Raw genomic sequence first — 12,368 nt, 5'->3', positions numbered from 1 at the left:
CACACACACACACACACACACACACACACACATATACTGTACGCATACATACAAACATACAAACAAATGGTATTGTGTAACTGAAATGGCTATTATTTGTCTGTTTGTACAGTAATGATATCAGTGGTATTACAGATTATGTATACCCCAGCTATTTATGTAACAGAATAATGACATCTCTTTGTCAAAGAGTAAAGTTTTATTGATTAATAAAGTTTTATCCTGCTTATTCAGCATACACATGTGAGCTTTTTTTGAACACCTCTGAACCCCCCCCCCCACACCCCCCCATGAACTGACTAGGGAAGATGATAATTACTAGTTGATAGTCACAACAAGCAGGAGGTGACAGTGTCAGATTATCTGATGTGTGAGAAAATAATCATTTGGGGACAAGATGCTAATTCTTTTTCATTTAAATGAGCAGTTCAACAGCACTTATCTCAGTTCCCAAACAAATATCAAACACATACATTATAGTGAAACCACATTAGGGTCGTTTTTATTTTAAATGAATCTCTGTTTCCAGCCTGCTGTCCTCACATATACACTTGAGTGAACCTTTTAAGTCCCTGCAGGCCTTTTACAAACATAAATGGATAAAGTGCCCAAAGTAGTGAAGGGATTATTATGTATTAATTGATGAGACATATAATTTGGTGTTGTTATATTCTATTTCTATTACAGACTCTTGGTTCACAAAATGAAACCTGACACAAAAGACAACAATACACACAATCGTCTTTATAGAAATGGAAAATCTTGTTGTGGTAACAGAAGATTTGCCCCAAGGGGTAACATTCATATGATACATAGTAATAGACTCCACATATACCCTATTTTGTCTTGACCTATGTCAACTCTAAGTACTTATTAATGGAGGCAGAGTGGAGAAAAAAACTCAACAAAAAAGAAGGATCTCAAGAAGGCTTCTTTATAAGGGAGTAAATGGCAAAGGGGAATAACATAGAAACTGTGAGAGAGTACAAGGTGAAGCACTTCAACTTTGTCATGCCCAGTATACACTACTAAATCATATGTAAATAAGGAAGATAAGGGCAACAGCTCTTAAATTTCCCAAGAATTAGACAAATATAAATGGGTAAGAGGAAGTTTATCAATTCAAGTGAAGTTCTAAAGACTCCCAAAGGAAAAGAAGACAAGTGAGACTAGGAAACAACTGAAATCATTTATTTGTATATCAGTCTCTCTCAACTTATCAGGGAAAATATTGACTTCATCAGGGTTAATCCAAGAGTCTATAATGTTGGTGTTGTTGTTGTTGTTGTTTTTATTGTAGTTAGTAGTTGTTACATCCTCATCAATGCTGTTTCTGAGTGTCACAGGGCTAGTGAGCACAGAGCTACAGTGATTTTAAAATCTTGCATCCACAGATGCAAACCAAAGATAGCCAATACTCAGAATGTTTGAAGGAAGTGACTGTGTCAGAACAGAACTCCTCAGGCGTTGAGCTGTGTCTGTTAGAGGCTAAAGTGTTGATTGTTTTTATTATAATGCTAATCCTACAGTTACGACTGCACATGTGTGAAACCTGGTATAAACTCCATAAACTCCAGCAGAAACACACACAACACTGTGGGGATAACCTTGCTGCACTCACTCATCACAATTCACAGGTACCAAGCAGCAATTTGGAGAGTAATAAACAAGTAATAGAAAATATTGCTGTTCTCCCTTCCTGTTCATCACACAAGAAAGCTGTACTGCCTGGCTTTTTTACACCTCAGTGTAAAGTCAGTGTGAAGATGCCACATAGCCAAAGTGGCTGCAAATAAACATTCAACAATGAGGTACGGAAATTGAAACTCAAGACCAACCACGGCAGGTGTTATCAAATGCATGTTGTAATGAAGTCTCTGCTGCTGTTTTGAAACAGTCCGACTGGTTAATTGAGCAGCAGCTAGATACATGTCTTGCATAAGGCTATCTGGTCCTTAATGTAGTCTCGACAGGGGCAGATGCGAGTCAAAGACTGGCTTGACCTCACACAGCTGAAGAGTAGAGGATCAGACTGGAGCACACAGTGTCTAGTCGTGTGGTTGAAGGCTGGGAGGACGAGGGAACTGTTAGAAACTTCTGATGTCTGGCAATCTACACTATAGCTGGAAAAACAGGATATAATCATCATCAGCTGTATATTAAATCTGAAACTTCTTTAATTCAAATGGTGATGGATCATTTTAGATATGGAAGTGGACATGAAAGCTTTTGACACAACAGAAGCTCAGAACTTGTCAGGCTGTAGAGATGGACAGCTCACGCACCACATTTGGTTGATCTACCACTAATGTTGTTGAATGAGGGAAAAATAAGTCAGAACAACCTGTTAGAGTGTTCATATCGATTCCCTTCAGTCCCTATCAACATACTGCGTAATTTCAAACAATAAACACATAAGAAGATGTCAGCAAATCAGGCTCTATATCTCTTGATTCACGTGTGTACTTACTTCAAAAGATTTCTTGTGTTGTTTAGATGTGAGAAGAAGGCAGGTTCACATATAAGGCCCCTCCTATGGCATGCCTGTTTACAGGAAGTGCCTGGCTCTGCCTGCACCACCTGAAGTGCACTCATTGGTGGCCAGCTCACTGTGTTTGAGCAGAAGTCCTACAGCAAAAATGAGAACAAGATGAGTATGTATATAGAAAACAATCTTTATTACAAAGAGTGATCTAAAGTTTCTAAGAGGATTATTTTCTTCCTCCAACCTGTTTTTCAATTAAGACGCTAACCCTCTGAAGCATTCCTTCACAGCTAAACTCATAGGGCAAGTAGGGCTCAATCTGTGAAGAAAAAGTAAAACAAGTGAAACACAAGTGGACTACAATAGCCAACTTTAAACAGCAGTATAATATTGTGAAGTACTGTTAGGTACAGTGCAATTTCTGGGAAATAGGTAGCTCTTAGACTTTCTGTACACTACTTAACCCTGACCATACATTTTGATTGAGTATAGCAGTGAGCGCTCTCTCCACATCTGTTTTGTTGAACATATCTACCATCCATACATAGGGTTCTCCTATGGCCTCAGCATAGGGATGCTGGGATGTCACCTACAGCACAGATAACAGATAACCAGTTAACATGCCACAATCAGCACTTGATTCATTGCTGCCGATTAATTTGATTTGTGTTAAAATGATTTAAGCACAGTGTGTTTAGTTTGACAAAGGTCCACCAGTTAAATATATCAGTAGATCATGTGATTGAGAGACCTCTCTGGTGTTGGGCTTTCCTTTGAAAAACTCTGAGTTCAGACTGCTCTTTGGAGGGTGTAACTTGGGATTCAGGAAAGCACAGCCATTGGCTAAAGCCTCCAGAGGGGCCGGGCCTTCATATGGAAAAGACAGCCCAACGAAAACCTGCAAGAGACAAATGATGCTAAACTCTTGCACTTCTTTACTGTCACCACACGGTGCCAGCCAACACCAATACAATAACCAGTCACTTAACACTCAGCTGCTCATTAAGTCATTTTACATAAAGCACACACAGTGAGGAAAGTAGATATCAACTTATGAACATTTATTTTGGCTTGAGTTTGAATTTATATAAACACAATCAACATTTCAAGCATATAAATTGATGTAATTCCATCAATAATTGTCTGTTTGTTGCAAAAAATAAAATAATAAAATATGCAATTAATGCCAAAGTTGAAAAAAACTGAGAGGGAACTTGAGAATCACACTTACCTTGCTCTCTCTCAGCAGTTTCTGTATCTCAGTGCCTTTGATAATGCCATGGTTTTTCACGTAACTTGGAATTTGAGAATTATCAACTGTCCCATGGACCTCAAAGTACTTGTGGACACTGTCTAAATAAGACTCTTTACCCTGCAGGTTAACAGCACAGGAAGCATTGAGTAAAAAATCATACTGCACCTCCCTCTTGGCAAGGAAATCTGAGTGAAACACCTGCTGATAAATACTTTTTGAAAAGAGCCAACATTTATGCAACATCTTAACTATACCATTTTCTGCAATGATCATGTTATTGTTACCTTCCAAAACATGGCACGCTTGCCATAGACAAGAGCCTGTTGTTTTCTCTGACTAGACCTGATCTGCTTCTTTTCTTCTGAGGTCATATAGTGCTCCACTACAAAGCCCAGGAAAGTGTTGTCTGGTGTGTGCGCTGATCACAGTAACAGAATAGATATCTTACAGTGAAAAATGTCAGACCAAGTAACAAACTGTATTGTGAGTCAGAAACTTTGCCAATGTAATAGTTCAAGACCAAGACATACGGAACATAGTGTAGAACTGCGCTGGGATCAGATTGAGGCCGCCAAACGGACCTTGAAGGTTGTGCTTTTGGACCCAAACTGCATGGTTGAAGTCTGGCTCAGTGCCAAAAGAATCCAACACACGAAAGATACATCTGAACAGCATGCAGAAACATATACATAAAGTTCACAAACAAAAACCGACTCTGACACCAACTGCAAAAGTAAATGCTGAAAGGAAATATCATAAAAGCCTGACACTAGATGGCGTGTACTATGAGCACACTGGGCACACAAGCCATGTACAGGGGCGGCTGAACATTAACAAATTTTGGGACATTTTATTCCAAATCCACAGTCCCAAGTTCTCTGCTATAGTTGCCTGCACAGTTAAATGAAGGCTTCCTACAATCTGACTGATTTTTAACGGACTCCCACTTTACAAGAAAATCATCAGTGAAGTTTCACACTGATGCTGGATGATAAGGTCTGGCTAACAGTCATGGTTCTGCCAATCATCTTACCTCTTGGACATACTGTATAATGTATTGTATGCAGAATTTAAATATTTCAATATGTGAACAAAATCTGTCAATTTCAATTGCAGTCAAGAGTACAGCTAAATGTACAGATAATAAGAAAACACATGTGAACATTGTCATCATGTCTCCCTTGCAAAGTGGGTGTGTCGCTGCATGCTGTTCCAAACTCGCACCTATTTCATTTTAATTAACGTTGGCAACCTTCTATCTACTAACTGAAAATCTGTGATCGCACCCAACAGGTTTTTCCTCAGACTGCTAGAGTTTCTCTGGGATGTGCAGGAAAGATTTTTTTTTTATGATCTAGGTTGCAGATCAATAATTCCATTACAAAATCTAATCTTGATATTTGATTTTTTCATTGAAGTAATGGAACATGTTGATAACTCCAAGTAAATATTTAATGAAAACTCCGAGCTGAATGAAGTTCATGAATATTAGATGCCATACAGTTTTTTCATTCATCTTTTTCACTCATCTTCTACCTTTTACCCTATCCATTTCCAGGTCACGGGGTGAGTTATTTAAATACTTTTTAAATTGAATTGTTTGTTTTTGTTTATGCATAACTGTAATAAATTAATTGGAGTTAATCCCATTATAATCTGATTATTTGCCCCCTAAAGCTGTTTCCTGGGCTACTCTTCGCCTTACCTCATATGATGCAATTTTGTTTTTAAATTTATATTCCTATCCAAAACTTATTGTTGCTCTTCCACATTTGTATGATGTGATCAATTTTCTTTTGTTTATTTTTTAATGTATTGTTTGTTTATTCATATATTTTCTCACCATTGGGACCTATCATACACTGGATTTGGACATCACATTACATTTCTCTGCACTCCCTCCTTATTTAAAACCCGATGATTTCATTTAAAATGCAGTTCATCTTGTTCCGTGTCCCAGCATGTAAAAAAACTGGCTTAGCAAGCCAAGCCAAACTTACAGAGCGAGTGTGGTTTTCGATCCTAACCGTTACTCTTGCCTGTTTTGGAATTACCCCTATGCCTCAACCTTTTTCTGCCTCTTCCTAAATCCTGTCTGCTGGTTTGACACTGGCCTGACTATGTAGATAAACTTGGATCTCAGAACTTTTACTTTATTGAATTGTGCACAGTTCAAGACCTGGATCCTGATTCTCACCTGTATTTGATAACGGAATGATTGTGTACTTTCTCAAACTGTTTAAACCCAATGATATCTGTATAGATCAGGTCGATTTCCACTATTGGTTGACGAGGTGGACAACCGCCATCCTGAATCCCTAGAAAACTGGAAAGACAGAAACAGTTAAAAACCATTCCTCTTTTTAAAAAAGGGCATGGCTCTGTTTATATGCTAGTATTGTTTAGCCAAATTCAACAACTCTAAATGTTGTCCTCTTCTAACATTGACCACTGACGCTGACAGCAACAATCACCAACAAAAGCTTTGTTTCGTAGGCATATGTACTCACAACTTGAGGTTAGATGTGGAGGAAGAAAGGTAAAGATTGTGACCAAGGATGTGAAGTGTAGCGATGAGGTCACTCCACTGGACTAGCTCCCCCAGAGGTCCACCACTGAAGGCAGCCTCTGCTATTTTAAAACCCGATTCATCTGTCAAGGCACCAGGATGCACCAGGATCTGTGGGGGGAGGAAAAAAAAGAAAAGAAAAATTGATGGATGACTTTTCGAATGAATAAAACTATATTTGACTGCATCCAAATAGGAAGTAAAACAAACCAAACTTGTTTTGAACTACATTATCTGCTCAACCAAAAACAAATTATGTCTGGCTCCACCAGCCCAGTAATAGAACCCACATGTCACATTAATTATGATTACTTTTGTGGTGCTGCATAACTATGGCCAGTTTATAATTTTTCAACATTATAGCATAGGTGGTAGTAGTTTTTTTTCTCTGACTTGAGGCTGTCGTTAGTAACTGTGCAACTCTATTTCTTTTCTTAAGGGAGAGTGTACCATCCAGATGTTGTTATGTTTACCATCATCGTCATGTTATCATTCTCAAATGTTGAAAAATAATGAATAAAGCTGCTCCTTTATTGCTGTCCTCTGAATAAGAGCCAGAGAAATGTGGGCCAGCTTTAGTCTCAGTATTATGTCACACACTTTGTTTAAAGTGTGCTGTTGTCTACATCTGTCTTGAAGTATAGACCCAGCGTTTGTGTACTGCATGAATGGGAAATTTGATGGGCATAGCAAGGGGAGAGGGCTCCTTACCTGTTTGGCTCTCCGCCCTGTGAGGTTATATTTGGCTGAGAGAGAGCGTCCAGCCTCAATCCAAATCTGTTCCATACTTTGAACTCTTTGCTGAATCCAGCGGAACTGGCGTCTGTTGTTCAGAGATGGATATAGGCCTTCTAAACTTTGTCGTACCTCCATTGGGTCAGCGCTTTCCTAAAAAATTGGATGGCTGACTGACTTCGTATGCATACAGGAAAATAACATGCAAACATGATTTCTATGACTTTTTCTGTACCTCAGAGGCTTTGGCTTGGGTTGAGGAAGCAGCTCTTCCTGGAAGCATGGGACACCAGGACTCTACCTAAACACAATACAGAAATATGAAAAAGCAGACAGACTGACATGATCACACAAAGATTTTCATCTTTGTGCATTTCCAATTGACTATGTTGTGAGGTATTAATGCGGCAGTGGGTACCTCACTGAGGTAGATGAGGATGGAGCAAAAAGATCCATTCACTCCGTAAACACTATAGCAAAAGTCAGTCTTCCAATTCGCCTTCATCCACTGGGGCAACAGCAACAGCAACAGATGACCAGAATAGAATAAAACAAAGAAAACACACAAACAAAAACACATACACGCTGACGATTAACACAATAATACAGCTCACAGTATTGATTAACAATTTCAGTGATACAGTAGCCATGGCAATGGTAAAGAAAAACGATTACCGTAATTTCTGGACTATAGAGTGCACCTGAATATAAGACGCACTAAATTTAAAAAGAAAAACAGGCCGCACTTGTTTATAAGCCGCAGGTGTTGGAAATATGGGAGGAAGAATTATGTGACACAGAAAGATTTCGCCTTTTGTTGCATGGTGCATGGTGCATGTTGTTTTCCATGATAAGGCTGTGTGCATGAAGCGCAAAATAAATGCCTGATCTGAAGATTTTAGTGTGGGTGCGTTTAATTTAATGCGAACAATTTCATTGGTCCACTGTGACCTGTTGGGGAATTTCATTGGTCTGATGTGATGCTTAATGTTTTGGCGGCATGATTTTTACCTGTAAAAATCCATAAATTAGCCACATAGTTGTTTGAGCCACAGGGTTCAAAGTGTGTGAAAAAAGTAGCGGCTAATAATAAGGAAATTACGGTACCTCCAATTTCTGCAGGCAGTGCGGATATCCTTCCAATGGCGGCAGTGAGCAATCTTGATCTGAGCAAAGAAAATCATATTTCAGTCGCTTCTTGAAATGTCTTGCTCAAAGCCTGAAGACAGGCATGTGGTTTCTGTTGAATAAGCCATTTCCAAACATGTTCAATTAGTGAGATTTAGTTCTGCAGTATAACTGCATTATTCATTAAAGCCCTTACTTATCATTCAAGACATATAGAGAAAGATATCTTATTTTTCACCTGCTGCTTTAGAAAGTGTTTTAATTTACAAAGGCTCATCCAAATCATAGTGTACATAAATAATATGTTTGTGTTGTTAATTTGTTTCCGGCACAGAAAAAAAAAAAGAAGGAATGCCATGAAAGCCCTTTAAGATGTCTGTAAAGTTTAACTTTCACAGTGCAGCCTATCTCTATGCATTTAAAATTTTGAGCTGGTTGCCCTTGAAATCTTTTATTTTTAGGATATGACAATTTTACAGTTGTCTCTTTGACTTTGATATTGCCATTCGTTCTTGTTAAATTGACATGATAACAAGAAATGCTGCCAACTACTTCATATGTGCTTTGTATTCTGGTCCAGAGGTACCATGACCATTGGTGCCATTTAGCCCTTTGTTCATCTATATCCCCTTTGAATTCATCACTTACCTATTGATAAAAACGTAACTGCTTTTCTCTCAGTCCGCTTGCTCAAGTTAATGTTTTTCCTTGTTAAAAGCAAGCACCATGTGAATGCAGTTATCATTTACCAGTTTTGGGTGGTGGGACCGCCTCCTCTGTTGTTTTCACCTGCAGCTTGAGGAGATTCTCAAAGTAAGCCACTTGTTGTTGCAGATGGGATTTCTCAGAAAGCAGATTTTTGATCAGCTCATCATTCACTTTTCCTTTTTCTTTCTCTTGCTCCATTTTAATCTGGAGCATTTGTAATTCATCTTTGTATTCCTCCAAAGAAGTTGGCAGAAGGATTAGGACAGAGAGAGTTGTAAAATTATTCATTTGCTTTAAATAACCTGTACATATATGAAGCACTCAGCCATGGTATGATCTTAGTTGGACTATTCAGTTATTGAATATTGCCTGAGAAGACTCTTGGACATATTGCTACTTGACTGAAAAAATAAAATAAAAAAAAAATATATGATATTTAACTGTGTGTTTCTACAGAGCTCACTCACCCAAGCAGCTATGACTGGTGCTAATGTGAATGCTATTTCCAACTGTAAGCTATATTTGACCATATGCAAAATCACTGGGCCCATAACTGTTAGGAAAAAATTATAATTGTAATGGTCAACTGTCACCATCTCGGTTATGCAGCAGTAGAGAAGAAACAAAAAAAAACTTGATGACTGATACTGATACAAACGGCAATCAGATAAAAGTGCTCACACATTGTTAGAGCCAGAGTGGTGTGGCTCTACTGGTCACACATGACACACGCCAACATATTTCATGCCTCTGCAACAAAGCAAGCGTGCACATTACTGTATAGTGGTAAAACTACTTAAATCCATTGAACTGAATGAGATATCCTGGTTTTGTTTCACCTTTCTCTCAGCAGCGACAGATAAGAGAGATATTTTCGAATGTATGACTATGGGTTAGAAACACATTTCCATTGAGTGTAAAAACACAAACATGGGTGTGGTGTTTTCTAAAGTATTCTGAAGTATGTGCTTTCAGACAGGGTGCAATTTGCAATGACACTGTGTCTCAAGAGTGAATCATTCTTTCATCTATATTTTTTTTTTTTTTCATCTGCCTCATCTAATTGCGTTCTTTCTCACCTTGAGTCTCTGTTTTCCACGTCTGACTGCTCCACCTCTTGTAACCACTCACAACTATGCCCTCCTGGTCAGCATTGCTCTATAGCCAATTAAAATACAAAAGACGTAACATTAAACCCACAACCAGCGTGTAACAAAAATTATTTTTCAACCATTCTGAATGTAAACACACAACAAACCAGAACAGGCTCCTAAATATAACAGTATCCAATATATCAGTGCGTTAAAGCGAGTCTACATTACAAGGAAGGAGGGTCCTATAATGAAGGAGAAAGGTTTATTCATTTGTAGCTAGCTCAGGATTTCTAAGCGCTTTAGCTTGTGTACTGTATGTATGATGGGTTGAGAGAACATGACATGAATGGACAAATGAGATACAGACCAGGATGATATACGAGAAACTCAGACACCAGATGAACCCAATGCCCATCAGCACACACGTTGTCCTCCACAGGATGCGCTTCATCTTTTAACTATTCAGGTGGCACTAGATTGTGGGGGAAATGGTGTGTCCAATTTCAAGCAGAAATAAGTAATAATACATTTAATTGAAAGGTACTGTGCTATTAAGTGAGAAAGGCAAGAGAAATTATAATCCTGTCAATGCTGCTATTTTTTTTTGTTGTTGTTTTACAATATAAAGTCATGAGATAAGTAGACTGGGGAATTTAAGAATTTAACTACAAAGCAAATAAAGTTATTACCAAAAAATTTTGATTTCCTTTCAGATTCACTTGCAGTTTTTTTTTTTGTGTTTGCCAGAAGGTATGACTTTTTCATTACTTCCTCATGAAAGTGACTAAACTGAGTATGTAAACAGTGTATTAGGTCATTCATAATTATTTCTCATTATAGATTTTGGTTTTTTTTTATGTGACTATCGAGATAGAAAAACATATGAATAATAATATAAGAATAGTGTGGTGGTCTGATGATCAAAAATAACCCTTTTCTTATTCATTGTCACATACAACGTTTTTTTCAATTATCAAAGAAGAATTAAAGAACAAAAAAAGTTGCACACTTACCTTTGTTCTATTAATTAGTTTGCAGTTGTGAAGGATTAAAGGCTGTATGCTCACCGAACAGTGATCACCACACAAAAAATAATCTCGAACTGGAACTTACTGACTGCTGCCAAAATTCCCCTGGGCTGGGTCACATGGGGCTGTGCCATCAATGCAGTCATTAAAACCTCACAATATGATACTTGTGGCAGCTCATTGTTCTGGGCAATGATAACAGAGGCAGTTAAATCTTATTTCCCGTATTATTTATCATATCTCACAACTGCAGAGACCAAAGGCCAAGTGAAACATGCGCACCAAACAAGGAAGTCGTTTGGTGTGCATGTTTTTTTCCCCTCCACATTACACCTGTGTGGGCTGATCTTTTTCTGAGGCTTCTGGACACAAGCCTAAAGTTGCTGGTCTAGTATGGTAAATAAACCCAACTCACATTACATCTATCATTTCTTACAGATTAAACAAACAAGATACATTATGATGACCATTTAGACATAAATGTGCTTGTGTGGTGGACTATAATGGCTCTACCTCTCACCCAGCAGGGCTGAGAGTTGGGGGCGTGGTTTACGCTTTCCTTGTTTCAGTTTGGATTTGGAGCTTTGGTCTCTTGTGTTTTTCCTCGTCCTGCCACTTTGTTGACCTCGAACTGAGCATGTTTGGAGCATAAGAAGAGCGTGTTCCAGCATGTTGGCACGCTGTTCCACCTGCATGGAGTCACTGCGGATGACTCCAGATACTATTTGGTCGTCACTGCACTGGACCAGCAGTCCTCTATTTTGTTGAGCTATGATAAGAGGTGGACATTATCAAAGCCAGTGCATTAAACACATTTAGCAACAACCACATTTCAAGAAATGAGAATGTTGTCACCTGAATCCCCTCCTATGGCCTCATTGTATCCTGAATCCTTAATTTCCCTCAGGAATAAATGAGATGTCTATCTGGCCAGCTATTCATCTTAATGGCGGCATCCCCCCAAAACTGTGAAAGCTAAAATTATTTTACTGTTACTTGAATAAAAGTTCAATGGAGGCCAGAAAGTCACATAAAACTCTGAAATTAAGCTGCCTCATAATTCTTTCTGCTGTTGTTAGTTGGGACTTTATATCATAATTTTAATTTGCTCCCATCAAACCTAATGTTATTACATTAATGGGATTGCCTAATCCAGCTGTCATCCCACAGGCTGGTAATTTGAGGCGGCTCTGCTGTTTTCAGGAAGTCATTCAGCTTGACGAGGAAGAAATCACCTACCTTTGCCCTCAACCCTTTTCCTACAGCTCTGTTCAAATAACACATCTTTCCCCTCAGTCACCTGATCACTACAGTTATAAATCTGTCTCTTCAGGCTGGCCATCTGCTTTAAAAACGGCCATTATCA

The 12,368-nt window shown here is 38.5% G+C and overlaps 1 protein-coding gene across 6 annotated transcripts; it reads right to left on the bottom strand.

The window, feature by feature from the left end:
- Nucleotides 1-409: 409 nt before the first annotated feature.
- LOC115061501 (alpha-1,6-mannosylglycoprotein 6-beta-N-acetylglucosaminyltransferase A-like) lies at nt 410-11,226 on the bottom strand. 6 transcript variants are annotated; one of them, XM_029529854.1, is made up of 18 exons: nt 10,988-11,226; nt 10,342-10,446; nt 9,960-10,038; nt 8,922-9,104; nt 8,152-8,210; nt 7,463-7,552; nt 7,280-7,345; nt 7,021-7,197; nt 6,251-6,420; nt 5,938-6,066; nt 4,271-4,404; nt 4,025-4,158; nt 3,717-3,857; nt 3,237-3,383; nt 2,961-3,074; nt 2,730-2,804; nt 2,471-2,628; nt 410-2,067 (listed from the first exon to the last, which is right to left on the bottom strand). In XM_029529854.1, the coding sequence occupies exons 2-18, from the start codon at nt 10,423-10,425 to the stop codon at nt 2,049-2,051; spliced, it is 1,959 nt and encodes a 652-aa protein (XP_029385714.1). In that variant the 5' UTR covers nt 10,426-10,446; nt 10,988-11,226; the 3' UTR covers nt 410-2,048. The 6 variants fall into 6 exon arrangements, with proteins under 6 accessions (XP_029385714.1, XP_029385712.1, XP_029385713.1 ...); XM_029529852.1 differs by having other exon boundaries at nt 415-2,123; XM_029529856.1 differs by lacking the exon at nt 10,988-11,226 and having other exon boundaries at nt 417-2,123; nt 8,922-8,967; nt 10,342-10,403.
- Nucleotides 11,227-12,368: the final 1,142 nt, after the last annotated feature.

This window comes from Echeneis naucrates, chromosome 21 (assembly GCF_900963305.1).
Source record: "Echeneis naucrates chromosome 21, fEcheNa1.1, whole genome shotgun sequence".
Classification (NCBI taxonomy): Eukaryota; Metazoa; Chordata; class Actinopteri; order Carangiformes; family Echeneidae; genus Echeneis; species Echeneis naucrates.
The sequence above is the reverse complement of the archived record's forward strand: the minus strand, read 5'-3'. Positions and strand labels throughout refer to the sequence as shown.

What these genes read in the sequence shown, in the direction of transcription:
- LOC115061501 (XM_029529852.1), bottom strand. Translation starts at nt 10,425, where the DNA reads ATGAAGCGCATCCTGTGGAGGACAACGTGTGTGCTGATGGGCATTGGG. An exon ending in CATTCCGTTATCAAATACAG is followed by an intron (nt 4,405 to 5,937) that starts GTGAGAATCAGG and finishes CATGCTGTTCAG; the next exon opens with ATGTATCTTTCGTGTGTTGG. An exon ending in GCAGTTCTACACTATGTTCC is followed by an intron (nt 4,159 to 4,270) that starts GTATGTCTTGGT and finishes TACTGTGATCAG; the next exon opens with CGCACACACCAGACAACACT.